This window comes from Carcharodon carcharias, chromosome 30, assembly GCF_017639515.1.
Source record: "Carcharodon carcharias isolate sCarCar2 chromosome 30, sCarCar2.pri, whole genome shotgun sequence".
NCBI classification, from domain to species: domain Eukaryota; kingdom Metazoa; phylum Chordata; class Chondrichthyes; order Lamniformes; family Lamnidae; genus Carcharodon; species Carcharodon carcharias.
This window is the reverse complement of record NC_054496.1, coordinates 19,015,348-19,043,315: the sequence shown is the minus strand read 5'-3', so window position 1 is coordinate 19,043,315 and position 27,968 is coordinate 19,015,348. Positions and strand designations below refer to the sequence as shown.

The following is a 27,968-nucleotide window of genomic DNA, read 5'->3' as shown; positions in this document are numbered from 1 at the left end:
CATGATCAATAGATTGCCACATTAGTCCGATTATAGAAAGAATGTTTATTGTAAAATGTTTCACACAAAGGTTCAGGAGAGATTATGGTCTACATCATTGTGAAAAGCCATTCAGCACAGTACATAGGGAGCATTTACTAGACTCATGAAACAATCAGCTGGAACTCAAGTACAGCAATAACACAAATCTACTAGCAAGTCAAACAATGAGAAACGTTAAAACTAGTATAAGCTTTAGAGAATGACCGGGGAACATAATCATTTATCCACATCTTTTCAGGAAGTCACACTAAAGTTACTCTAACTCTGTGTCAAATGGTAGCGCATCATCCTCTCCTTCCAGAATCTTATCTTCATCAGCTTCAAATGGCTCTTCGGGGTCCTTGTTTTCATTTGCATCTTCTTCTCCTTCTCCCAAGTCTTCCATTTCAGCTTCAGGTTCTGCCTCTGCCTCCATTTCTTCATCCGCAGCATTAACTGCTTCCTCAGATCTATCTATTGCTTCTTCTCCTTCATCACCCCCAGCTTCTTCACCTTCGCCACCTTCACCCTCTTCGCCACCTTCACCCTCTTCGCCACCTTCACCCTCTTCGCCACCTTCACCCTCTTCGCCACCTTCACCCTCTTCGCCACCTTCACCCTCTTTCTTCTCTCCATCATTGGCACTTTCATTGAGCCCATCACCCTCACCTTCCTGCATGCCAGCCTCTTCTTCATCCTTATCATCTGGATCATCAGTGAATGGTTTTTCACCCTGTGGAGGAAAGAATTTTAACAAGCAGTATTAAATATGGATGAGGGTTGACTAAAATTGACCATGATGAGATGTAACTCAGCAGTTAGGGTAAGGATTAATTTGTCCTTTCATACGAGAATCTGACTTTAACCCTGTTGATATCAAGGAAGTATGCACGCAATTTTAGATGCAAATCCATATTCTAACATCAACCAGTTTGTGGTCAACAGAACAAAACATTTTCTCCTCACTTTAGAGCTGGTCTCATCCACATTTGGGCCAAAGGTTCCTGTCTGCCAAGCTTTACAATTTTAAGTTAAATTTGTTTACACAATCCTGTTCATAGTAAGTGTGACTCCAGAATTAAAAGCTGGCTACAAACTGACACAAATTGAGTCGTCTGGAGCAGAAGAAACAAAAACGAGCAGTCTCTGAAAACGGAAAACTGATGTAGGGGGAAGACTGTTCAAAGTTACGAGCTGTAGCAGAATGTTTGGACAAGTCAAACAGCTTGGTTTCACATCAACCTTGTGCCAAACCTGACCGGGAATGCTCGACAGACAATGACAAAAAAAGTCTTCGCACCAACATTCATGACCAAACACAAAGTACCAACTTTAAGGAAAAGAACATAGTACATCCTTACCTTGACATATTTCTCTAGCATTGTTGCAATATTGCTGTTATTCAGGATGCTCTTAGCAATAACTAGACTACCCTTTTTGGCTCTTTCGATAGCTGCCTGGTAAGGGAAGAAACAGTAGCAAGTTAAAGTGGGATTTCACGGATTATGCATCTTTTTTTGAGTTCAATATCTTAGACATGGTATCAAATCCATATTTATCCAGAAATGTTTTAGTATCAAATCCATATTTATCCAGAAATATTTTAATAGTTTAAAATCAAAAGATCGACAAAAGTACAAATGTGCATGCATGGAGTAAAGGGAAAAGATAAATCCACATCACAAATGACATCCATAATGTACACAATGATTATTTACCTCTGTCCAGTTATCCATTCCCTACCTCATATCTGGCATGCCTCCCCACCCCTGCCATTACCCAGTCTCCCGTACTGGTCTCTTGACGACAGCATGGGATATGGGGAAGGGGTGCACAGGGGAAGAGATGGCCTGTGAAATGGTAAACTGGGATGGTATAGGAAGAAGGGGTGGGGATGATATGCAAAGGAACATCTGGAAGTTCCCCTCTAAGCCGCTCACCAGCCTGGCTTGGATATATATAGTCATTCCTTCGCTGTCGCTGGGTCAAAATCCTGGAACTCCCTCCTGAACAGGACTTTGGTTGCACCTATGCCACATGGACTGCACAATTCAAGAAGGCAGCTCACTGCCACCTTCTCAAGAGCAATTAGGGATGAGCAGTAAGTGCTGGCCCAGCCAGCAATGCCCAAATCCCGTATGAATTTTAAAAAGTGGCATGATGGGAAGGATGGAGTAGCATGGGATGGTGAGTTAAAGTAGCACCGTTGCAAATGGTTTTGCTGGTCTCTGCTAGTTTTATATACACCAAGATTTTACTGTTTTGAAGCAGTTCCATCACTTACTTTGCGGTTTCTGTTGTGCTCAGCTGACCTTAAGTGCTGCCCAATGAAGCCAGTCTGCATAGGGATGAACAACTCACAAGCCATACAATGAGCTGCCTCCACCTTTTTCATGCATTGCTCCATACCAATACCTACAGCAGAATAAATGGCCCATGTTAGAGAAACAAAATTAATTTAGATTCAAGTCTGCAGAAATCCAAAAGTTAAACAAGAGAAGAAACCCATTAGTCAAAGGTAGCCTTACTGTGACCACTCTACAAAAACCAACTGACACACAATAACTCTTGTTTGGTCCAGCTTCTGTAGATGCTCTGCAAACAACATTATATATAATCCAAGCATAATTCACAGCAGTGAATGAACAGTCAATGCCTCTCCAACAAGCAAAGCATGAACATAAAATAGGAGCAGGAAATCTGCCCAGCATTCACAGATTCTATCCACACCAATGCTTCATAATTATAAATGGCAGAGTGGTTTACCACATTCAGATGTTATCCTTAAAGACTTAACTTAATCTGCTTTACATTATTTCACTGAACTTCATGTCTGTACAGAGTATTTCAAAGCCAAAAATTCTGAGCTGAATTTGATAATCCAGATAAGGAACATCAATACTGTAGAATATCCTTTTCCCTCAGGTAATATATGGGTAAAGGTAGGATAATACTGCCTTTGCCTCTGTTCAACATCTGAAAAGCACATTAAGTGCATGCATTAGGTTTCATTTTCCACCTTCTCAGACTACCTCAAGACATTAGATAAAATCATTTTAGAAACAAAGTGTGATTGAAGTAAATTACAACAAATTCATTTTTCACAGTTACACAGTTACATGTGTATAAGTTACTTACAGAAAAAAATTCTTACAATTGAATACGAATGGACATTAATCATTTTTAGTTTCTGACATACCCTGGAGTACATCGTGTTGCTGCATCAGCTGCTTTTTCAGAATAGTTTCATCTCCAATCTGCTCCCGGCGTTTCTGCGTTTTCTTGTTCTTGTTTGAGATGTATTCCTGAAACAAAATTCAGAGATCATTGCTGCACACAGAAGCTTAAAGTCAACCTGGCTCCCCAGTTACCCGGTGGTTAATTGAATTATCAGTGATGTGTTCAAACCAGGTAGCTAACAGATAGGATTGCTAGTCTGTGCTGATCATAGTCGCAATTGGCCAGAGCCAAGTGTCAAAATTCACATTTCTGCTGAATAACTAGTGATTCCCACTGAAAGTGTGCACGTGCAAACAGATTATGCTCAAGTGTGATGCCTTACAGTTGCAAAGCCCATAGAAATTACACCACAAAAATAGAATGGCTACTTTGGTCAGGTATAAAAGGACTGCCAACCATTGATGGAACCAAACTATACTTCACGGAGTTCAAAAAAAAGATGCTTAAAGCTTGTTGATTATTTATCCTTCATCATGTACCGATTACAAAATACAAACCAGTTTGCTTTAAAAACATGAAAGTAATATGTTCTCATTGGATCGGATGAAGGTTATGAAATATTGGTTTTGAGAATTCATGGTTTTGAACTCCCACATACGCCCAGAAATTTATTATTCTCCATTTATTTTTTGTTTCACACATGACTAACTTTCATGTGAAGTTATGTGAAGTTGTACAGCTGCCAAACAATCAATCAAATTTCTCCTCTTTTGAAAGGAAATAGTGAAGCTCCAATAGCTTAAGCCAATGAATTATTACCAATGCTTCAAGCGGGCCAAAAAGTTATATGTTTGATCCTTGGTTGGGGCACGGTTAATCATCGGCTAGAGTGGAATAGATTAGAGGGAACCAATAGCCAGTGTTTCTGCTTTCAATTACTGTGCAATAATGTATGTTGATAAAGCCACTTTAGGAGAGGCTTGAAGAAAACCAGAATGAGGAAAAAACAAAGAAACTTGTTACTACACACCGTTGGTTGCAATATTAGAGCATGGTGTCATGCATTTTTGGTCCATTGGCCAGAGATCATAACATGGAGCTCTCCGGGTAGACATATTCATTAATTTTCATATATTTTAAGCTGTTGAGACCAACTGGCCTCAGTGTTCTGCTTTAGAATTTATTCATCAATGAAGCAACAGCACCAAACCTCCAATCGACATTTCAAACATGACAAACCCTAGGCTGCAGTTCAGCTATCCAGCACAAGAATGAAGACTTTAAAAGGCAGCAATATACATACATCCAAGAAGTCAGCAGTCTGAGCTTTGAGTTTGGTCCCAATGAATTTCAGAGTTTCCTTGTGAAACTTGCTCTTCATGTGAGCAGCAATCTCCTCATCTTCAAATGTACGGAACTTACACACTGAGCAGGCATATGTTATCCTGCAAACAAACAAAACAGGATTAATACAAGAAATCCAGCACTGAGGACAGTAATGAAATTATAAAGCAATGGCATGTGGTATTGTTTCTGGACTAGTAATCCAGAGACCCAGGGTAATGCTCTGGAGACCTGGGTTCGAATCCCCCCATGGCAGATGGTGGAACTTGAATTCAATAAAAATCTGGAATTAAAAAAGTTTAATGATGACCTGAAAGCATTGTCAACTGTTGTAAAAACCAATCTGGTTCACTAATGTTCTTCAGGGAAGGAAATCTGTCGTCCTTACCTAGTCTGGCCTACATGTGACACCAGACCCACAGCAATGTGGTTGACTCTTAAATGCCCTTTGAAATGGCCAAGCAAGCCACTCAGTTGTAAGAATCCGCTAAAAAGACACAAAGGAATGAAACGGACAGATCACCCGGCATTGGAAATGGCAATCGCAGCCCTATCAACCCTACAAAGTTCTCCTTACAAACATCTGTCCGAGTGCCAAAACTGGAAGAGCTGTCTCACGGACTAGTCAAGCAACAGCTAGACATAGTCATCCTCATGGAATCATACCTTATAGATAATGTCCCAGACTCCACCATGCGGCAGGACAGATCCAGCAGAGGTGGCAGCACTGTAGTATACAGTCGAGAGGGAGTTGCCCTGAGAGTCCTCAACATCGACTCCGGACCCCATGAAGTCTCATGGCGTCGGGTCAAACATAGACAAGGAAAGCCCTGCTGATTACCACGTACCCCCCTCCCTCAGCTGATGATTCAGTGCTCCTCCATGTTGAACATCATTTGGAGGGAGCACTGAAGATGGCAAGGGTGTAGAATGTACTTTGGGTGGGAGACTTCAATGTCCATCACCAAGAGTGGCACAGTGGCACCACTACTGGCCAAGCTGACCGAGTCCTAAATGACATAGCTGCTAGACTGGGTCAATGGCAGGTGGTAAGGGAACCAACAGGGGGGAGGGGGGGGGAAAACATACTTGACCTCACCCTCACCAACCTGCCTACAGCAGATGCATCTGTCCATGACAGTATTGGTAGGAGTGACTACCACACAGTCATTGTGGAGACGAAGACCTGCCTTCGCATTGAGGATACCACTCAATCGTGTTGTGTTGCACTACCACCGTGCTAAATGGGATTGATTTCAAACAGATCTAGCAACTCAAGACTGGGCATCCATGAGGCTCTGTGGGCCATTAGCAGCAGAATTGTACTCAAACACAATCTGTAACCTCATGGCCTGGCATATCCCTGACTCTACTATTTCCATCAAGCCAGGGGAATCAACCCTGGTTCAATGAAGAGTGCAGGAGGGGCAGCACCAGGCATACCTAAAAATGAGATGTCAACCTGGTGAAACTATAAAACAGGACTACTCGTGTGCCAAACAGCATAAGCAGCAAGTGATAGACAGAGCTAAGCATTCCCACAATAAACAGATCAGATCTAAACTCTGCAGTCCTGTCATATCCAGTCGTGAATGGTGGTGAAGAATTAAGCAACTCACTGGAGTTGGTGGCTCCACAAATATCCCCATCCTCAATGATGGAGAAGCCCAGCACAGCAGTGCGAAGGCTGAAGCAGTCGCAATAATCTTCAGCCAGAAATGCCGAGTGGACCGAAGAGGAGTGGCCTCCTCCTGAGGTCCTCAGTATCACAGATGCCAGTCTTAAGCCAATTTGATTCACTTCACTTGATATCAAGAAATGGCTGAAGGCAACTGGATACTGCAAAGGCTATGGGCCCTGACAACATTCCGGCAATAGTACTGAAGACTTGTGCTCCAGAACTTGCCTTGCTCCTAGCCAAGCTGTTCCAGTACAACTACAGCGCTGGCATCTACCCAGCTATTGCCCAGGTATGTCCTGTACAAAAAGCAGGACAGATCCAAACCAGCCAATTACCACCCCATCAGTCTATTCTCAATCATCAGTAAAGTAATGGAAGGGGTCATCAACAGTGCGATCAAACGGCACTTGCTCAGCAATAACCTACTCACTGACGCTCAGTTTGGGTTCCGCCAGGGCCACTCAGCTCCTGACCTCGTTACAGCCTTGGATCAAACACAGGTAAAAGAGTTGAATTCCTGAGGTGAGGTGAGTGACTACCTTTGACATCAAGGCAGCATTTGAGCGAGTGTGGCATCAAGGAGCCCCAGCAAAACTGGAATCAATGGGAAAACTCTCTGCTGGTTGGAGTCATACCTAGCACAAAGGAAGGTGGTTGTGGTTGTTGGAGGTCTGTCATCTCGGCTCCAGGACACCAATGCAGGAGTTCCTCAGGGTAGTGTCCTTGGCCCAACCATCTTAACTGCTCCATCAATGACCTTCCTTCCATCATAGGGTCAGAAGTTCACTGATGATTGCACAATGTTCAGCTCCATTCACAACTCCTCAGGTACCGAAGCAGTCCATGTCCAAAAAAAGCAAGACCTGGACAATATACAGGCTTGGGCTGACAAGTGACAAATAACATTCAAGCCACACAAGTGTCAGGCAATGACCATCTCCAACAAGAGACAATCCAACCCCCTTGATGTTCAATGGCATTACCATCACTAAATCCACTATCAACATCCTGGGAGTGTTACCATTGACCAAAAACTGAACTGGACTAGCCATATAACTACTGTAGCTACAAGAGCAGGTCAGAGGCTAGGAATCGTATGACGAGTAACTCAACTCCTGTCCCCCCCAAAGCCTGTTCACTATCTACAAGGCACAAGTCAGGAATGTGATGGAATACTCCCCACTTGCCTGGATAAGTGCAGCTCCCACAACACTGAAGAAGCTGGACACCGTCCTGGACAAAGCCGTCTGCTTGATCGGCACCACATCCACAAACATTCACTCCCTCCACCCCCGATGCACAGTTGCAGCAGTGTACACTATCCACGAGATGCACTGCAGGAATTCACGAAGGCTCCTTAGACAGCACCTTCCAAACTCACGACCACTACCACCTAGAAGGACAAGGGCAGCAGACAGATGGGAACACCACCACCTGGAAGTTCCCCTCCACGTCACTCACCATCCTGACTTGGAAATATATTGCCGTTCTTTCTGTTGTTGGGTCAAAATCCTGGAACTTCCTTCCTAACAGCACTGTGGGTGTACCTGCACCACATGGACTGCAGTGGTTCAAGAAGGCAGCTTACCACCATCTTCAAGGGCAACTAGGGATGGGCAATAAATGCTGGCCCAGCCAGCAAAGCCCACATCCCGTAAAAATAAAATTACACTTCCATAGATATTAGCCAACCATTTTAAAGTATTTAAAAACACAAATAAAATTACGCTGCCGAAATCAAGACTCAAATGCAAGATCCAGAAGTAACTGTACATTGCTTATTTTATGGCAATGTTATTCTGAAGTAGATGAAGTGTCAAAATTGAATACCTTGGACTGGTGCCCAAATTCTACATGCAAAGGCACTGCCAGCCCCTCTTCCAAAAAGGTGAAACCATGGGAGGTGGAGTTACCACCTACCCCCCAGCATTAAGTGAAGCAGTTCAATAAACACTGGAGTTTACAGAATTGTTAACTCCTACAACAGGATGGAATAACCACACATCCAATTCTTCCTCAGTAATGCAGCAAGGGCAGACACCAGCTGAAAAGAGTTGTACACCATTAACAGTCAGCTCCCATCTTTTCCTAAGTAGGCTACACAGAAACTTAGCTTACAGCACTGCATACTTTTACAACACACAGATTGTAAAATGGATCAACAAGACTTTCTGAACTCTGGCCAAAATACTAGTTAGGCAGCAGTACCTCTCTGCGAGGCGGTCACGGTTCTTCTTGGGTTTGCCAGTCTTCTTCTTCTCTTGCATAGTGGGAACTATTTGAAATTAAAAAAGAATAAATTGACAATTATAGATAGGAAATTGGGAAGTATGCTTTGTACTGATAAGACTGTTAGCACAAACTGCAGATCCAGAAATACAACATGATTTAAGAATGTTTTTATACTGCATGATTGGGTGTTGTTTCTACAACCAAGAAAAACTAAAGCCGAATATTAAAACATATGCAGTATGAAGTTATCACATGTTTAGATAAATGTATATTGTTAAAATGACATGCAAGCCAGTGTATGTTACTAATGCTGTGAATAGTCTCATTTAGTCTGACAGTAACATGAAAAGGGATGGAATCTGGCTGCAGAGCAGTTTGTGGTGGAGACTGAAGACAATGGCTTTAGCATTTACAGTGCTTAATTGAAGGAAACTTCAGCTCATCCACAACTGGGTGCTGGACAAGCAGTTTGACAACACAGGAGACAAAACTGAAATGGTTTTCTTTTGGTACTGACGGATGCAGAGAACAACATGCCCAGCATCACTGCATCATTTACTATCAGGGAAATCCTTGGGAGCCTCCAGAGGGAACGATGCAGAGGGAAAAAGAGGGAGCTCTTGCCCTCTTTCCCCAGTCCTTACTTGAAATTTGCCCAAGTGCAGGAATTCCAACCAGTTTTCTCCTGCCTACTCCAAGCACGCCTCCACTGAGAAGAACTAACTGAGCAGAGATTAGGAATCAAACTTAGGATCCTCACTCATTAAAATTTATTCAGCCAGCAGGGAAGCCCAGATAATTTCAGTCTAGCCTATCCCACTTTGGAGGGTGAGTGAAGAAGGGAGTGAATAGCTAGAGTTTGACAAATCAATATTCGCACACAAAAACACAGGTGGGCATCTTCGTAATTATGCATTACACATCTCAACAGAAATCAGGCAGTTTTGCATCATATTTAGAGAAATTACTGAACAAACAACCATTCCAGTCAAACTTACAACGCTTTGGTTTCTTCTCTCCTTTCTCATTTGAATCCTTGTCCTCACCACCCTGAAAAGGATGTAAGCCATAGTAAATCTAAAATTTTGGATCCCGAAGTTTGTAAAACAAAGCAATCCGTTTAGAATTTTGTACCAAAACAAATGGTGTTCGTGAACAGTGTGCCTTTACAAGTATTGACTATAGTTAGCGGAAAGATAAACCTCCAAAAATTTAAATGTGCTTCAGCCGCAATCTTAGATACACTCCCAATTTTGCCAACGCACTGCACATCGCATCTGACCAACACATCCCTTATTTTGGTGCTGCCATAGCTTACTGGTAGGTAGGTGGGGATTCTTCATTCTCTAAACTTTACTCCCACCTGTTCTATTTCAGTTTCCAACACTGATTTGCGATGGATGGCATTCATTTACAAGAGGTTGCCTTTTCTTCACCCTTTTCCCCATGCATAATACATTCTCTAACCCTAGACCGAATTCTTGTCCACAACCACTTAAAACTGAAGTAGTTAACTGAAAAAAAAAAATGTTGCCATTCAATCTTTCTACAAGTTGGATATTTGTCGCAAAGAATGCCATAGCAACATAAACATGCACGGTGTCATGTAGTTGAACTTGAATTTTGCTTCCTGAATAAAACTCAATGAGTGTTTTATTGGTTGGGACCAATCTTATATCGGACAACTTACATAATCAATTTTAGTTAACAAAATGAACAAACTTCCAACAGTTGAAGTTCTTTTGTAAACTCTCTCAATTAATTAGAAACCATATCAACCACAAATTCCATCTCCCATGGTACTGGTAAGTACAATTAAATGCTGTCCGTGGCTGAATGGATTTTAATCCTCAGGTAAGGCAGTGATACTTTCAAAGGGCAATGCTGATGATCTGCACGCGACCCACTCCCACAATCTGGGAATACCAATCCCAACCCCGCAACCATCTCTGACAAAGCTATCAGTAACTCCCTAACAGCACTGCATGTGTACCTACTGCCACCTTCTCAATGGCAATAAGGGATCAGCAACCAATGCTGGTTCATAATGCTCACATCCCACGAAAGAATATATAAAAAGCACGGACCAGAGACTGAACTTAGCATTGTACCAGTCTACAGACCTCCAAAACCACACCAGAGAGTCTAACTGCTATCCGAGGTTCAATTGCATAGCACAACCTAACACATTCATACATGTTGATTATTGAACGTAAAACTATTCACTTTATAGGAAAAAATGTTGAAATCGCAGGTTTCATGTCCTTGCTAAGTCCCAAAGTGCTTCAAGTCAGTCCTACCAGTAGTGCTATGTGGTCAGAAGAGGCCAGCTCAGACAGCGAACTACCCATAGCACAATTAAATTGTCAGCCTAGACTATATACCTAAGTCTCTCGACTGGGGCTTGAACTATCCACCTCTCAGAGATAGAGTGTGCAACCACGCAGCCTAGCTGGATACCAAAGGCCATGTGTTGACAGACTTCAAACATCTTCTGTCTTCCTCCATCTTTCCTAGCAAAAATGTCTTTTCAGACTACATTAAGATAATTCCAATCCTAGCTTTGAGTAACATGTGTAAAATTATACCAAATTCCAACATATGTCTTGGCTCTATTCAGGTAGATTTGAAGAGTCTTTGACAATAGTAGTACTTACTGATTCAACCCCATCATCTTCCTTGTCTTCTATAACAGAAACAAAATCAATTGCTTTTGAATAGTTATCGTGTGACCAACATAAAGGTTTTAAGTATAGAAACAACCTTGTTACTGGCAATTTTCTATGGTAGTCATGATAGTCTTACATTATTCTTTTTACAATATTGCTTTCACTGGATGAGGTGACGCGCACATTTTTAATTTGCATAATCCCCAACTAACTTGATTTTACAAATTGCCTGCAGAGCAATACTCAAAGCTCAATTCTCCAGCCGCCCCAACTGATGGATTGCAAGCAGAATCATTCATCCTCCCTGCAAGCTCCACCCCCCACCTCCAACTCCATATTTTCATTTGGACAAGTCTTCGTTTTCCTCAAGTTATTCTTCTCTGCAGCATGTTGTGCATTGCAACCAAATGCACAACATGACACAGCCCCATTTTCAGCCAGCACCAGGATAAATAACGCACCTGATCCCAACCTTTAGACGTCTCAGTTGTTCAGCACCCCTACACAATAGCTTAGACCAGGACTCAACTTGCATGTGCTCATCTCATTTATAAACAGCACAAAAAGTCCAAATAAGTAACATTGTAGTGTCTAGTACCAGCATCAGAATCTTCACCATCATCTGTTTTAGCTTGCTTGTTTTCAGGGTCTTCAGTGCTGCTTGTTGACTGTTTCCTCTTCCTACCTGGACCACCTATAACCTTCTTCCTCTGATGCAAAGCAAAAACATTTGAATCGCATTTCAAAATCACATTTCAAAAACTCAACATTTGTTTCTGATTAGGACTGTTTCTGGTGATGCAAAAGTCAGATATGAAGATCAGGTAATTATAAAGATGAATAATTCATTATAAATAGTTGCGTATAAAACCATGCATTATAGCACGTGTGGTTTGAACTGACTTAACTGTAATGCAGCTACAGGTGCATGGAGTGTACCCAATGACAATACAATTTGATTGGCTAAGGTGTACTTTACAATCTCCCCACTTGAAAGGACTCTTCCCATGGCTCAGTATGAAATGCACATTTTTCAAGCACCCAGGCTAGAAAAGCCCTCAAATATCCCAGTATGAGAGACTGGCTCCCAGCTTAGTGGCAGTTTCAGTACTATAAATCAGCCCTGACCTTATAAATCAATCCCTGCCTTGAAAAGCCCTCTATCGATACCCAGTGATACTTGTATCCTGCCAACACTCACCACCTTCGCTCACACATGGATAACAGACAAAAGCTTCTGAGGGAGGGGAGTGGGCAAGAGTAGATGGAAAAAAGACGTTCAAAGTCTTACATCAAGCCAAAACACTCAATTGCTTCTTACAATGAATTACTTTGAAGCCAGTCCTACCTCACTACAATACCTTAAAAAAACACTATAATGTCCAAAACCCTAATTCTTCTTTGGATCCTCAACTAAGACAGCTACAAATTCTTCCACAGATGGCGAAAAATGTCAAAATTATACTTAGTGTCAATTAAGTCAGAAAAAGGAACGCATCATTTTTGGATAGTAAAAAAGGGGAAATGGACATTCCACTGAAAAGAAATATCCTGTAACTTGGCCTTCTTGGTCTTTCACTGATCACACTCATTGGCTACTGATTGAAATAAAATGCATTGTTTAAAAAAGGTACTTACGCCTCTGTTTCGATTCTTGTCTTTCCTTCTCAGTCTGCCACCAAACGCTCTTGCCGAGCCCTGAGCTCGGAACAGGTCCATGGGGATAATGTTTGGGGAGAAGAGCGAGGGGAGGTTTCTGGTGGAGGAGGCAGCATTGAAGCCTCTGCCTCCCATTGACATGTCATTCCAGTGTGCAGACATCCGCCTGGAACCTCCAGGCTGCATGTAGGGGTCATTCCAGTTTGCTCTCTTATTTGGAGCCCAGTCTCTAGACCAATTTTGACCCCGTTGGCTACTATATGCTCTGTTGTGGTACTGATCTCTGCGAGTCCCGTAGGAGTTGTCGTAGTGGTCATAATGACCTCCATAGGAATCGTTATAATTAGGTCCAGAATCACCGTAACCATAGCCGTAGCCAGATCTGTACGGATCATGGTCATTCATTGAAGACCTGGAGTCATAGGACTCATAAGGTGTAAACCTGAAAGAGTTGCAGAGCAAGCAAGGAATCTAATCAGTAGCTGGAAAGGACGATGGCAAAAGCCTGCCACTCAGTGACAGCAGACTAAAAACTAAACAGGATATTTCAGGTAATCATGGTGTGTGAGGTTATTTCTTCATCTGTAAACAATGTCTAAATTACTGAATACAGCAGCAAAAGGTGGCTTACTGCAACCAAAAAGACAAAATCCAACTTTCCTTCATAGGGGTGGGAAAACAATACACTTGGCCAACAGCAACCTTTGGAGACAAATGGCTCACGTCAACTGTCCAATGCTCTATTCTCCACCCCATCCCCCATCACAAGTGTTCATTGGCTGGATGCCATCCTTAAAATCTTAACCTAATTGCTGGAAAGAATGGAGATTTTACAAGAAAATTACAGCATTCTATACTCTCCACATTACAATGCATAATTTTACTGCAGATGATAATTCTTGACCCATACACATTGAGAATACCCTGTACAATTAGGCAAACCTAAGATCAATTATGCTGACAATCCCAGTGGCTTCAAATTAAAACTAAATTTTGCACCTGGCTAATCTGGCACAGAATACCACACAAAACAGTCAGATTTAACTTTGTTCTAAACAATGAGTTGTTAGTTAAAGCCTTATATATTGAATCCATGCTTAATTTGAGTTAAAGTTCAAGATGTAATTATAAAGGGTGTAAAATAATGAATAAATCAGGGTTTCTCACCATAGTGTAGATAAGCACACATGTTTCTTTGGGGTTGGGCGAGGGTGGAGGGAGGAAAGAAGAAATGTGTGCCAGCCTATTTAAATTTGAAGTGTCACATCAGTCCCAAGTGCCAATTTCTTCATTTTATGTGTACAGCATTTTACCATTTAGTGACCTTCCAGAAGATACCTGTTGTATTGGCCTGAAGAGCGACCTGGTGTCTTATCACACTCTAACTGAGAGAGCATGTCCAGACGTTGGTTGATCTTAGCGATGATGGAATCTGTGTTAGGGTTTTTAGGAGCATCCCAAGCTTTATTACCAGAGTTATAGCCATAATTTCCTGAATAATTTTCTGAATTATCTTGGTTGTAATTGTAATCATAGCCATCATACCCTAACAGGAACAAAACACAAAAGATCAGATATTCACATTAGAAAAAAATAATAGAAGTTATAGGAACAGAAGTTGGCTTTTCAGCCAGAGTCTGTTCCGCCATTCAATAAGATCATGATTAATCTGTACTGTAACTCAATTTACCCACAACTGAACCATATCCCTCCAAATCTTAGAAATCCATTGATCAGTTCTGAAAATTTCAGTTGTCCCAATATCTGTAGATTTTCAGGGGCAAACTGTCCTTTGTTTGAAAAGCTGCTTCTCAACTTCACTCTGAAATAGCCTAGTTCTCATTTTAAGACTGCATCCTGCTTGTTCCAGATTCCCTCAGAGGTAATAATTTGTGTTTACCTTAACAGATTGCTTAATCATTTGAGAGTCCTTAAATAAATAGAACACCCCTCTAACATCTAAACCCAAGGGAATACAAGTCCATTTTACGCAAACTGTCAATTTAACCCTGATAAATCTGCTCTAAACCACCTCCAGGGTCAATATACCCTTTCTTAGATTATGTTTCATTTGTTCACTGTTCATGGGAAGTTCAGGGCACCCTTGAACTGAAGAGCTGCCTTCTAAGACTAATTGGAAAGACCTCACATTCCTTTATATAAATTGCATTTTAAAGCACCATCTACTATTTATTTTCATGCTTCAAATAGTGCCAAGTTTTACCAGAAAGCAACTGCAGTAAAATTACTAATGATATTTCTATACAAGCAATGGGCTTGGGCACAGGACTACTACCCTCACTTCACTGAAATATTCCAATCACCGGAAGAGATGCTAAATATGCTTAACTGGATCCCACAGCATTATATTAAAAGTTACAAGTTCTTCTGGTGCCAAAACAAGTATGCCTCCCTCACTTATCACTACCAATACCAGAGCAGCTTGCTGCTTGTAGCATTTTGCTGGGTGCAAAATGGCTTCTGTGCTTTTCTATATAACTGTCAACATCCAAGTCATGGCCTATAAAGGATTTTGGACAGTTTGAGACAATATTTGAAGGTATCAATTTAGGTAAATTAAGATCCTGAACATCTCTGTACATTAGTCACATGTTCTACTCACAGCAGACTACTAGCCCTTAGAAGGATGGACAGCTCAGCCCAACAGAGCAGACAATTGCAATGAACGAACTTAGTTTAGTTTCTTTCCCATTATAAGCAGCTTTTAATATTACTCTTTAACAACATGTCCCTATCCCTAGCAAGGCCAGCATTTTTCTCCCATCCCTATTTGCAGTTTTGATACAACTGAATTGCGTGTTAGGCCATTTCAGAGAGCAGTTAAGAGTCAACCAAATTGCTATGGGTCTGAGTCATGTAGAGGCCAGACCAGGTAAGGATGGTAGATTTCCTTCCCTAAAGGACATCAATGAACTAAACAGCTTTTCAGAACAATCCTAGGCGTTTCATGATCAGCATCACTGATTATTCCAGATTTAATTAACTGAATTTAAACACACCCAACTACCATGGTAGGATTTGAATTATGTCTCTGGATCATTAATCCAGGCCTCGGGATTAGTTCAGTAAAATAACCAATATGACACCATACCTCACTATCAAATTTATACCCAACATTACAAATTTAACTATCAACATTAACTGATTCTAACACAAGTTCTGCTTTAAGCCATTTATTCCTTATACATGCTTACAATGTTAACTGTGATTGAAGTAGTATTAATATCTGTCATAGCAATAAAACAAGCTTGAATATTTTAAAATAGCAAATGCCTGACCCCTTAAAGCCCAACAGGAAGTTTTTCCAATTCTTGTATTTTTAAATGATAAGATTAAAAGCAAATCACCTTGACCATCGTCTCCTCCAGCGTTCCAAGAATCATCCTCTCCATACTCTAAGAGAAACAGAATCACACACTGATCATCATTTCAGTTACTTCAACTGATTTCACAAAAAAATGCACTTCACAGTTTGTTTGGAAGGGAGTAAAAACCAGAAGTTTAGAATCATGTTACAATCCCACTGACTAGACAATGCAGTTCAGTGTAATTATTAAATTAAGCTATGCTCAAGGACTTAAGGGAAACCAATTCTTCCACGTGACACCAATTTTCACCCTTAAGGGACTGACACGTAACTTGCTCAAGTGACCATTGCTCATGCAAGCCAATGCTGAACGGGTTGGTTTAATAGGCATGCTCAGCATAATATTCACCATATCATCACCACCACCATGTTCCCCCCCCACCCACCAAAACCTTTCCTCAACCAGACATTTCAGTGCCAGCTGTAATACATCCCATTGCCAACCGTTCATGATGTACTGACTCAATACAACAATGTAACTGCTCGCCTACTCAATCTCACACATCAGTGATACAAAGCTAAGCAATTAGGCTGATCCTGGAAACATTTTAAATTTTGGTACAGAGTAGGTTGCAGTAGAAAATGCAGAGAGAAAAACACATAGGCTGTTAGATTTAGGGTAATGGGGTGAAGAGATCACAATAAAACAAAATAAGCTCTGGGAAGAGTTTTTTAAAAAGTCTATACTTGATTATTAAAACAACTCAGAATAGATACTGAAGGAATGCTGTAGCTGCAGGAATTGTGAATACATAGATTACAGAACCATAATTCAGCTCAAAAGATATAGTCAAGCCAGCATGGAAGTGTTTAGGGTATTCAGGAAAAATGAAGATGACAGATGGGAGCTTTAACAGTTAACACAAAAATAAAATTAAGGAAACAGAATTTACATCCCAAGAGGACAGGAGGCAGGAAAATGAAAATTTGGCTTGAGCTAACAAGCAGTGCACCAAGTATAGGTGTGCCAGAAATTAGCCGTAGTAAGTTTAACATATGTCTGCACGTTGATACTCAGTCTACAGTAGCTCTACAAGGTTAGACCTGAGGCAGTGGAAACTTAACCTTGCTAATGGCAGAGATTATAGAAAAAGTAAGCATGTAGTAATAAACCAAGTGACTGTACAGTGGTAAACATGTAAGAATCTGTGTTAGGAACGTACTGGGAAAAAATAAGTGAAAGGCCAAAACTGAATCTCTTACTAGTAAACAGATTTTATTGCCATCTTGCTGAAGGAAGATTAACAGATGTAGTTAGAACGTGTTAACATTATGGTATTATGTTAGGCTATAATTAAACATATAAACAAACAGACACTGAAGCTGCTTGAATCTTTTTCATCTAGTCTTGTTGAGCAGTCAAGACGGTTAAGGTTTCAATCTACTGAAGAGTTCCTGGTATATGATTTATAATTTATAACTGGCACCTACATCTCCTATATACTCCATGAAAGAGAGTGCATTTTATTTTATCATCCACTTGCTTTAATAAAGAGTATTAACCAGATGGTTCAATGTTTCCTTGTCCTTGGACTTAAGGGATATCGGCATACATCCTTCACAAGGGCAATCGGAATGTATACCAACATCTTATATAACTCAATCAAGAACAAAGTTAACAACAGGGTCTTGCTACAAGTCTGTAAACAATTGATGGCAAGTTATATGCTCATTCTTATTCATCCAAATTTAGAAGCAAAAGTTGTGACTTCATTCAATACAAATTAGGAATGCCCAGTTGTAAGCCCATCAGAAGAATCAGAATAAATAGAATTCATGAAGCAATTCCTGTACTATATCAGATGCAAGCATTGGATTGGTGACACTAAGATCTTGCTCAATGACAGTGTCAGGAAGAAACACAAGATTTCAACAGAGCAAGCAACACCACTGAAGGATGACAGAAAATAAATTAATTGGGATTACTCCGAGCCTCCATTACACAATTCCCTGTCTGCATGCATTCATGCTGACCTCACATCATTGATCTTGCCCTCAAAGGCCCGGCAACTTCACTCATATTTGCACTTATATTTCAGTCATGTTGGTTTGTCCTTTTTGAATCCTGGAAATTTGGAATGGGTTGTTCATTGGTGGATAGATCCTAAATTAGAACACCAAGATCTATTAGCATCAGCAACTGGAGATGCAAGCAATTAAAGCACTTGAAGCTCAGACTTTACAGCCAGCACCACTTGCCCACAGTCTGAGGGGTTTTGCACCGTATTTTGCAGAACCCTCTACAGGAGATCTGGGATCTGAGAGAACAGGGCAAGGAATGGATGGTGTGTCATCTTAACGAGACTGAAGAATTCTTATTGAGATTCGCAGAGTCAAAAGTCAAATCATGTACAGAAAGCAAGAGATAGGAGAAAGAAAAACAGGATTAGGAGAGATACAAGAGATTAAAAAAAACTATTATTGTTTTAAATTGCCAATAATTGAAATCTGGCAGAATAAGATCCCATAAGTAAATTCCCAGAGCCAAGAGAGGATGTTTGACAGCAATTAAAACTTAAGCACGCCATTAAAATTTCACTTACACTTGAATGGACAAGCCCCAACTTCTTCTGCAGTGTTTAGTGTATATCTAGTGGGAAGTAATGCAACTTCAACCTTTTCACATATTTCAATGCTGAGTCCACTCAGCGAGATACTGTTAGAGCAGGGCAACTCCTGCATTCCCATATTTAATTGTGCATACTGGATGCTTGCTGTCTGATTTACTCCTCGACAGAGTTGGGCACTGATGGTCTTATTATTCTTACCTCAAAATCCCACCTATTGGTCTAACCCTCGCCACCAATCTCCTAACCCCTGAATGTTCCATAGTACATGGCTAATAAAGACAAAAAAGCTCAGGACCCTAAATATAGCTTAATTGAGGTAAAGTGGGAAAACTTTTAAGAACAAAGGGTATGGGTATGGCAGAGATGCAAAAGAAAAGGAACCTAGAGATATAGCAAAGGTTGCTCACAGTATCACAGAATCTTTACAGTGCGGGAGGCGACCATTAGGCCCATTGAGTCTGCACTGGCTCTCTGAAAGAGCATTCCAGCTAGTCCCACTCCCCTGCCTTATCCCTATAACTTGCACATTCTCTCTTTTCAGGTGGCAATCCAATTCCCTTTTTGAATACCTCAATCAAATCTGCCTCCACACCCTTTCGGGGAGCTTGCTCCAGACTCCAACCACCCTGTGGCTGAAAAAATGTTTCCTCACATCACATTTACTCCTTTTGGCAATTATTTTGAATCTGGGCCCTCTAGTTCTTGACGTTCTTTTGAGTGTGAACAGTTTCTCACTACTTACCCTGTCCATGCCCCTCAGGATCTTGAGTACCTCTATTAAGTCTCCTCTCTCCTTTTCTCCAAGGAAAGCAGTCCCAACCTCTCCACTCTATCCTCATAGCTACAGTCCTTCACCCCAGGAATCATTCTTGTTGAACGTATACATTTCACGGAATTATAATTCTAACTTTCTGTCCAAATATAAAGCTAAAAGCATTGATATATTTCAAATGATATATTGTCAAAACATACACAAATACTACATTTTAGTAAGCTGTTGCAAACCAAGTAGCAGTATCAGTAACTTGGTTTGCGGAAACCAAATTCCTGCAGCAACCATGTCATTATTCCCCTAGTTAGACTTTGGAACTGGGGTCCCAACTCCACCCTCACTCTTTGCAAAACCTCTTGTCCACCAATTGAGTTTTAATTCTACTCTGAACAGAGGAAGCCTCGTGACTGACAAACATCTGGACATCCTCAGCAGATGGCTGCTCATTTTCTGTGAAGTGGGCCCTACAAGTATCACACAACAAACTACATTCTAACATGATAAAATGTGCAGAATATTCAGAGGAGCGCCTTCGTGGCAACCAAAGTTTAAAGAGGTAGTGGTTTGAGGAAGCTTTTGAATGAAGGATAGAAAGTAGTATGCTAAAATGGTTTGACAGCACTGGGCCAAGACAGTTAAAGTTGTTGATGGAAACTTCGCAATCTGACGAGCCAAAAACCCACCTGTACAACAAGGTGGGCTTCAGCAGGGGTACACGCTGCGTAAAATATGTGGTTTTTTACAAGATCGATATTGAAGGAAAATGGCCTGTTCCACTTATCAAAAAGTTAAGAATTTCTCAAAAGTCAAATTGAATCATTTAAAAAAATAATTATGAGAAGTAATATATAAAACTTGGTTAACTCTGTTTAACCTATTTGGTCAAATGTATTTTTTGGGTAACATGCCAATTTGCCCCCTCACATTTCTATGAAGCTTTTTAATATTAAAATAATCAAATAAATGCAATTTCCTGTTTATTACGAAGCAAGACAGTAAAGGTTCATTTAAAAAAAAAAATTTATACACACACACCCCTCCTTCCGTTGCTCTCAGGTGTTGATCTTCTCGCTAGTATTGAAGCTTTTATCAAGCTGAATTCTTTACAAGCACTTGAATGGAGTATAGGATTACAAATACATAGCCTGTATTAACTGTAAAAGAACCAAGGTCTTTTTTTTTAAATCTCAATAAGTTGTGAAAAAGCTTTTAATATTTCTGCATATACACCACCTGCAGCAGTATGAAAAGTAATAAAATTCAAAGCAGGGGCAAGTTAGTTACCAAGATGACAAAACAGCCAGCAGCAGCCATCAACAAGGCCATAGGGGCCCTGAGAGAGATTTGAACAAGAGTAAATCTCCAAATCACTCACATTCGTCATGCGTTATAGTATATCTTTTTCGAGATGCTCCTTCTCTCCGACCCTTTCTTTCTCCCCCACCCACTTTTTTTTTTAAGTGACAGGTATGGGGGTTCCAATTAGTGAATGGATTCAACCTGGAGTGGGCCCCAGCTTCTTTGGAGGCTGTAAGTGATAGAGGGTGGCAGAGATCTCAGGCTCAGGCCACATGCTTTTGGGGCCATATTTTCAGGCTGGCAAGGGTAGGATGTCAGAGTGGCACCTAAGACTACATACTGGCAAGTTGCAAATGCCTTTCAGTCCACAGTGGGTAGCAGATTCAGGTTGCAGATTGTATTTTCTACTGATGTGTGTGGAGAATTAATTGGAGTAGGAATCAAGCCAGAATAGTCAGTTTATAAAGGAAAGGGAAGCATTGTACGATGAAAAAGCAATGCAAAAAGAGGAACTGCCACAGAGTGTTAGACTATCTACACTGGAGGCATATTACAGGGGCTACATACCTACATAGCTTAAAAAGGTTAAGAAAATTTACATTTTCAATGTAGCCAAATGTTTAATCAGCTTCAATACTCAGAAATTGTAAAAATGGCACAGCACCACCTCCCTGTGAGCACAGGAAATGTCTATTAAGTGTTGCACTCAATTGACAAGTTTAATGTTCCAGGTAATACATTCAAGCTGTCCCAAAATAAGAATGTGCATGTGTAGTTATTTTGCAGTGGGATCTGTATCAATTATCTTCAGCTAAATTGAAGTGAACAAATGAAATTGTTCACATATGGTAAATAAGTTAAACATGCAACATATAGAATAAAAAAAGCAGGATGATTTTGAAAGGGATTCCAATAACATTCCCTCACTGTCTAAAAAATACAGCAAAAGGAATTAATGAAACTATTATGTTGGGATATATAGCCAGGAATACAAAGCTATGATAACACTTCATAATATACTCAATAACATAAAAGTACTTAAAATACAATTTAAACTTTGACCATCTGCTACATCTTAATGTCTCAATGGCTAAATAATTCTGCATTTTTTCCCTCCTTTTAACTTGCAAGATAATACTTATTTGCAGGGCTTGATGTCCACTCTCTCATTTGGGATATGTTTTCCATCTCCAAGTAAACCTTAAGTAACCAGTCTGAATGAGAAAGTGACCTGTCATGAATTTGAAAAGTTGTTCTAATACTGCTGAGCCTTCTAGAACTAGATGACTACTATGGTAAAAAGACATCAGTGGATACCAAAGTTGTTGCAAGGCCTCTCATCCAGTGAAATGCACCCATTACAATATTAGCCCACAAGTTATAAACACAAAGTTCTTCCCGGCACATGAAATTCCTCTTCAGGTTTTAAGAGAGAAGCAGTAACACAATGCACTAACCCAGCCATGTTTATTTTCATACTCCTGAAGGAACCCAGGTGAAATTAGGATCTCATGGTGGCAACATGCATTAATACAAGCCACTCCTAGGTGCTATTTTTAAATTCAATCCCAATGCAGATCTTAAAATAATCCTAACCTAGAAAAATCATTCATCCAATTCTCTAATCACCAAGGCAACTACACGATGGAGACAGTTCCACTAGTTTATCTTTGTAACAGTTCATTACAACAGGTAGCAACTACCAGTTGTTACACGCAGACAAAACATACAATCGGATGTATAACAATCTACAACCTTAGGGATTGACACAGAAATAGTAGTAGGTCTTCCAGCCCCTACAGCCTATTCTAGCATTATGTCTGATCCGTATCTAATTCATTTTCCTTAATATCTTTTATAAGATTATGATTGGATTGTTTTTTAGGCAGAGTTGGGAGAAAAGCAAGACTTGATGGATGGCAAGAATTAGTGAGCAGGTGCTATGCTAATATTACAGTAATCTGGCTCCAGCAAACAAACTTAAAACTCCTAGAATACAACTTTCTACATATCAATATTGCAGCAAAACAATGACCATTAACACAGAATGGTACAGGACAGGAGGCAACCATTCAACCAAACGTGCCCATGTTGGCTCTCTGGTAGAGCTTATCCAATTAGTCCCACTTTCTTGGTCTTTGCCCAGTAAATTTTTCCCATGTAAACATGTCACAGAATAAAACAAAATGTTAAAACCAAAAACAGAACTAAATCTAGGAAGCATTGAAGCATTAGAACTGACTTTCAACTTACTGGGATTGAGGAGCAACTTGACAAGATTTAAACTTTCACAATGGCACAAAACTACTGCTGACACTGTTGCACCCAGACCAATGGAGAGGAGAAACCACAAGAGAAACCACACAAGGCTTGCCCCATAATCTGTACTTTACCTATAAGGCCTCTTCATATGCATTTAGCAGTCTTTATCAACGTTGCACCCATTACAAATTGGAGGAAGGGGGAAAACAGGATTTGAAGGGAAATGTCCGAATCATTGAATAAAGACAGTTGTAGTAAAACAAAGAATGCCAAGCAGGGAATACTAGTGTATGCATGAATGAATAGTCATCAATAGTAGGGCAGACCAAGGAGAGGCAAATTGACAGGAGCAAAGGGGTATGTCGGGGACACAATGCTGGAGATTACAAAGGTAGGATGGGCAAAAGCATGGATGTATTTAAAGAGCTTTCTTTCACAACATCCCAAAGCATCTTATGGCCAATTCTGACGTGCAGTCACTATTGTAATGTCAGAAACCTGCCTGTCAGTTTCCATACAGTCCCAAAAATATCAACAAGGTAACGACTGGATCATTTACTGTGGTAATGTTGACTGATGAATAAATATTTGCCAAGAGGAAATTTGGGAGGGAATGATCATTTTGAAGTCAGGACAGAGGTAATGGGAGAACAGGACACAGCAAACATTGCAATATTTTGAAATGGACTGTAACTTGGAAGATTCAAGATGAGGAACTGGTTGGAAAAGTCAAGCCTCAACGTGAAGGGAAAGACTGAAATTTCAATGGCCACAAGGTGGGCAATGTGGCAAATGGAAGAACGCAAAGTGAAGCATGGAACAAATTCAACCTCAATAATGAGGATACATACCTACTAAATCAGCCCTTCCGACAACCAGATAAAAGTACATACGCACCAATGGAACCAAAATGGCATTGGATTTGCAGACATGAAACTGAAGCAAATCTCTATTCACCCAGATGTTGTTGAAGAAATAGCTAGAATACTTAAGAAATGTTTAATGCCAATAGTGGTTGTACAAAATTATCCTCCCTGTACTATCAATATCATGCTTCATTTTGAGTACAATACTCTTGAGAGACTAAAATTAGGGGCTGTTTTCGACCCTTACATCATTTGTTAATTCTAATGAACAGTTACTGTCCCTCTCAACAACTGCTTCTGGGGATAAACTGCCATGTTTGTTTCACCTCTAATTCATCACTCTATCCAGCATTGTCATCTAGCATACTTAATATGCTAGTGAACAGGAGAAAAAAGTAACCTTTCACACTCTAAGCAATTCACTAATTGCTTCACAGAATTCAAATTCTCACAAAAAAATTGTTTGAAGAAGCAAAGTAAAAGCTAAATCTTCAACCACTTCATAGGTTACTCAATCTCCCTGCTGCATGCTATCCAAGTAGTCACAGAGCTTTCTAGTGACTTATTCTGGAGTAGGAAATCACGTAACTTTAATAACTTATGGGCTACAGAGCATGGTCTAGTTTTGATGAAAAGCTCAGTCAACGTCATGGAATGGAAAGATTTAGTGTTCAACATTAGAGAATGAGGTGCGAAAAAGAATGTCAGTTTCACTGTAGTTTCACCTGGCTGGGTAGGTTGGGCATGTAGTTGAAATATACACAAACACAAAGGCTGTGAGGTTCTACTGCTGAATATCCTACTAATCTGCACAGTCTAAGCATATACACAAAGTACAACCACCTCATAAGATAACTATACATTAGCAATGTCTCAGGGAAAGGAAAGGGTGAGGGAAACAAAAACACAATGCCCATTTTGCATGCTATATCTACTGCCTACACTAAGATGAACTGTTCAGTATAAGCATGCAAAAGATATGGGCCTGGGTGCTGCTTGATTCTTAAGTATAGGACAAGAGCAACAGAAACCTAAAGTGCAGTTATCACAGTGACAGAAACCACAATGTTCAATTAAACAATTTTTGGAGTGAACAATTTAATAACACCAAATTCTCACCACTGTCATAGACATTTGCAAAGCAAACAACTTTCCCCTTTTCACCCTTGCCTGTTACAATTACAAAAGAAAGGGAACTAAAGTTCAGATTGAGATCTATCCTTGACATTCAAGCTGTTGGGGCCATAGAAATGAAATTCACAAAAAGCCAATGAGCCAAGAATATAAAGCAAGGTTGGACAGAGGCATAGTTTCACATTTACAGGTAGAAGGGAAAACTTTGAAGAACAAAACATATTGTGCCCTTAACATAATAAAATATCCAAACGTGCTTCGCAGGAACAGTGAAACATTTAACAATGAGCTACATAAGTTGGTCAAAGAGGTAGGATATAAAGCACATCTTAAGAGGAAAGAAAGGTAGAGAAGTTTAGGGTGTGAATTAATGCTAGGATGCCAGATTGGGGCCAAGCAATTTTGCTGTTAAAAAGTCAAAGTTTTTTGTAGTTAGGAATGTAGTGTACAAGTTGGTTACACTGTAAAACAAATGCATGCTTCGAAAGTCATACCAAATAAATCAATAATAGAACAACCAACTTCATTACCACAGGATTAAATTCAAAGAATGCACCAACTCTAAAAACATCCTAGCACATGTGTATAACCAGAAACCACTGGTCAGCTACATGGTCCAATACAGTCCTAATTTCAAATAAATACCTGAATGAATGGTACATCAAGGCACCTTTGCATTACAGGATAAATATAAATTGTTTCTTTTAAACCCTTTGGAAACAAATTACATAGTGAAGTGGAGTGGCACTGACCATCCACACATCTCTTCGCAAATTATAGGTCAACATTGAACTTGAAGCCAGCCACCTTTTAGCCTGGCATGAGGGACAAGGAAACAGACTGGGGTAAAGAATGCACTAAAATAAGTTAAATTGGCAATGCAACCACTTCTAAATATAACATGGCATAGTGTTGAGCCAAAAAATCCCTTGCACTGGCAATCTGGTTGAAAAACACCAGGAGGCATCTCACTTAGCTTTGAGAACTGTCAGAAAAATCATACAGGAATCCCTCTCCTAAATCACTAACATGTAAGCAGAAACAGGGTTAGGACCATTAGCCTTCCATAGTCGAAGTGCCAGGCAATAATTATCTGAGCTTACCCATTAAGAACTAGGAACCACCCTCCCACCATCCATCCATGACAAGATTGAATTGGTTCAGGAAGGTCCAGCAGCATCTTCTCAGAAATCAGAGGTGGACAATCTTGCCAGTATCACACAATTTAATTTTAAAAATGCAAGTCCAGGGAGACTGAAGTTGCTACAAGATTGACTAGCAAAGGAGTATGCAAAAAGAAAAAGGTGCAGGGCAAGAGCTTAGTGGTACCTGAAAGGGTGATAAAAGTGGATTCAATAAACAACCTGCAAAAGAGAATTGCATAAATGCTTGAAGGGGAACTTTTTGCAAGGATGTGTGGAGTGGAACGAGATGGATGAGCCCTTTCAGAGCTGAGATGGGCACGATGAGTTGAACAGTCATACAAATTTACAGCACAGGAGGAGGCCATTTGGCCTATTGCGTCTGCACCAGCCAACAAGAAGTCATCCAGCCCAATCCCACTTTCCAGCACTTAGTCCATAGCCTTGCAGGTTTCATGTACATGTTCAAATGCTTTTTAAATGGTGTGTGTGCTTCTGCCTCCGCCACCCTTTCAGGCAACAAGTTCCAGATCCCCATCACTGTGTGTGTGTGAGAGAGAGAAAAAAAGTTCCCCTCAAAACCTTTCTAGACATATTCTTAACCCAAACATATTCTCCCTGATCATGAACCACTCAACCAAGAGGAAACAGAATTGATAGGAAGGCCCTATCTAGTCCGCTCAATTTTATACACTTCATTTGGCTTGCCCTCAGCCTTCTCTGTTCCAAAGGAAACAACCCTAACTTATCCAATTCCCCCTCGAGAGCTAAAACTTTCCATTGCAGGCAACACCCTGAATCTTAAAAGAATTAATAAGGGGAACGAGGTCCGATTATTAAGGAAACTCGCCCAGATTGCTGCAGAGCTCCTTCACATAAAGAGCAGGGGGGTGTTCTAGGAACATGCCTAGGCTCGTGGGTGAGTGCACGCGCGCGCGAGCGAGCCCGGGAGCGTGCCTGGGACAGGAGGAGGCGGCGGCCGCCATTTTGTGGCGTTTGAGCCAGTCAAGGGAAGATGAGACCCTTTTCAACCGCCATCCTCCCAACACAAACAAGCGTTTACCATTAGATATCCCGAAAATAAATGTCTTTTTTTTAAAAATCAAGAACAGGGCGGATTTTTTTTTTAAATTCAGTTTTACAATCGTCACTGAAGATCCATCTCAACCGCACGTGGGGAAGCGTGCGTCACGCACTTAAATTATATTTGGCTGGGCTCATAGATTTTTTCTTAAGTACGGATTTGATTTATTTTATAAACGCCTACCAGTCGGGGTGATTTTTAAAAAAGAATTGAAAAAACGCGAGTGAAATAATAAAGGAATGTTCGACCTCCCTCTTTCGGAGGGAGCCGAGCTGGCCGGCAATGATTGACAGCACCGTTGGCCACTCACAGGTGGCCCCGGGAGGAGCTCGGCCAATCACCTAGGGCAAATTGGGCGGGGCCATCACAGCAGCAAGGCAGCCTCCGATTTATCGGGGCAAAAAAAGGGGGTGGGGGAGGAAAAAAAACAAACTTCGGGGCGCCATCGAGAGCATCGTTCTCTCAACAAGTCGGCAGCGGTCAGACGTAAAAAGAATTGCTGGATGCTCGAAAACGTCGAGGGATGTGTGTCTTGTGGGGGGAGAAGCCCGATTGTACCCACCTCCGTAGCGACCGTCCATTGTGGTTCGGCTTCAGAAAGAACCGTTCGGGCCTCGTCGACGTCAATAGCGCTGAGGCGGTCACGTCACGTGGGGAGGGACGTT

At 40.8% G+C, this 27,968-nt stretch overlaps 1 protein-coding gene across 3 annotated transcripts; it reads right to left on the bottom strand.

Moving 5' to 3' along the window:
- Nucleotides 1-30: 30 nt before the first annotated feature.
- LOC121271276 (A-kinase anchor protein 8-like) lies at nucleotides 31-27,968 on the bottom strand. 3 transcript variants are annotated; one of them, XM_041177123.1, is made up of 13 exons: nucleotides 27,866-27,968; nucleotides 16,155-16,202; nucleotides 14,125-14,332; nucleotides 12,766-13,228; nucleotides 11,726-11,837; nucleotides 11,116-11,141; nucleotides 9,457-9,508; nucleotides 8,435-8,501; nucleotides 4,505-4,646; nucleotides 3,221-3,326; nucleotides 2,306-2,436; nucleotides 1,383-1,478; nucleotides 31-754 (listed from the first exon to the last, which is right to left on the bottom strand). In XM_041177123.1, the coding sequence occupies exons 1-13, from the start codon at nucleotides 27,882-27,884 to the stop codon at nucleotides 296-298; spliced, it is 1,929 nt and encodes a 642-aa protein (XP_041033057.1). In that variant the 5' UTR covers nucleotides 27,885-27,968; the 3' UTR covers nucleotides 31-295. The 3 variants fall into 3 exon arrangements, with proteins under 3 accessions (XP_041033057.1, XP_041033056.1, XP_041033058.1); XM_041177122.1 differs by having other exon boundaries at nucleotides 11,116-11,144; nucleotides 27,866-27,967; XM_041177124.1 differs by lacking the exon at nucleotides 14,125-14,332 and having other exon boundaries at nucleotides 11,116-11,144; nucleotides 12,766-13,229; nucleotides 27,866-27,967.

Bases quoted from the DNA above. Each gene is read 5' to 3' on its own strand.
- LOC121271276 (XM_041177122.1), bottom strand. The intron at 14,333-16,154 runs GTGATTTGCTTT...TGTTCCTGTTAG, and splicing joins TGGAGGAGACGATGGTCAAG to GGTATGATGGCTATGATTAC. The intron at 13,229-14,124 runs GTATCTTCTGGA...CAACTCTTTCAG, and splicing joins TCTTCAGGCCAATACAACAG to GTTTACACCTTATGAGTCCT.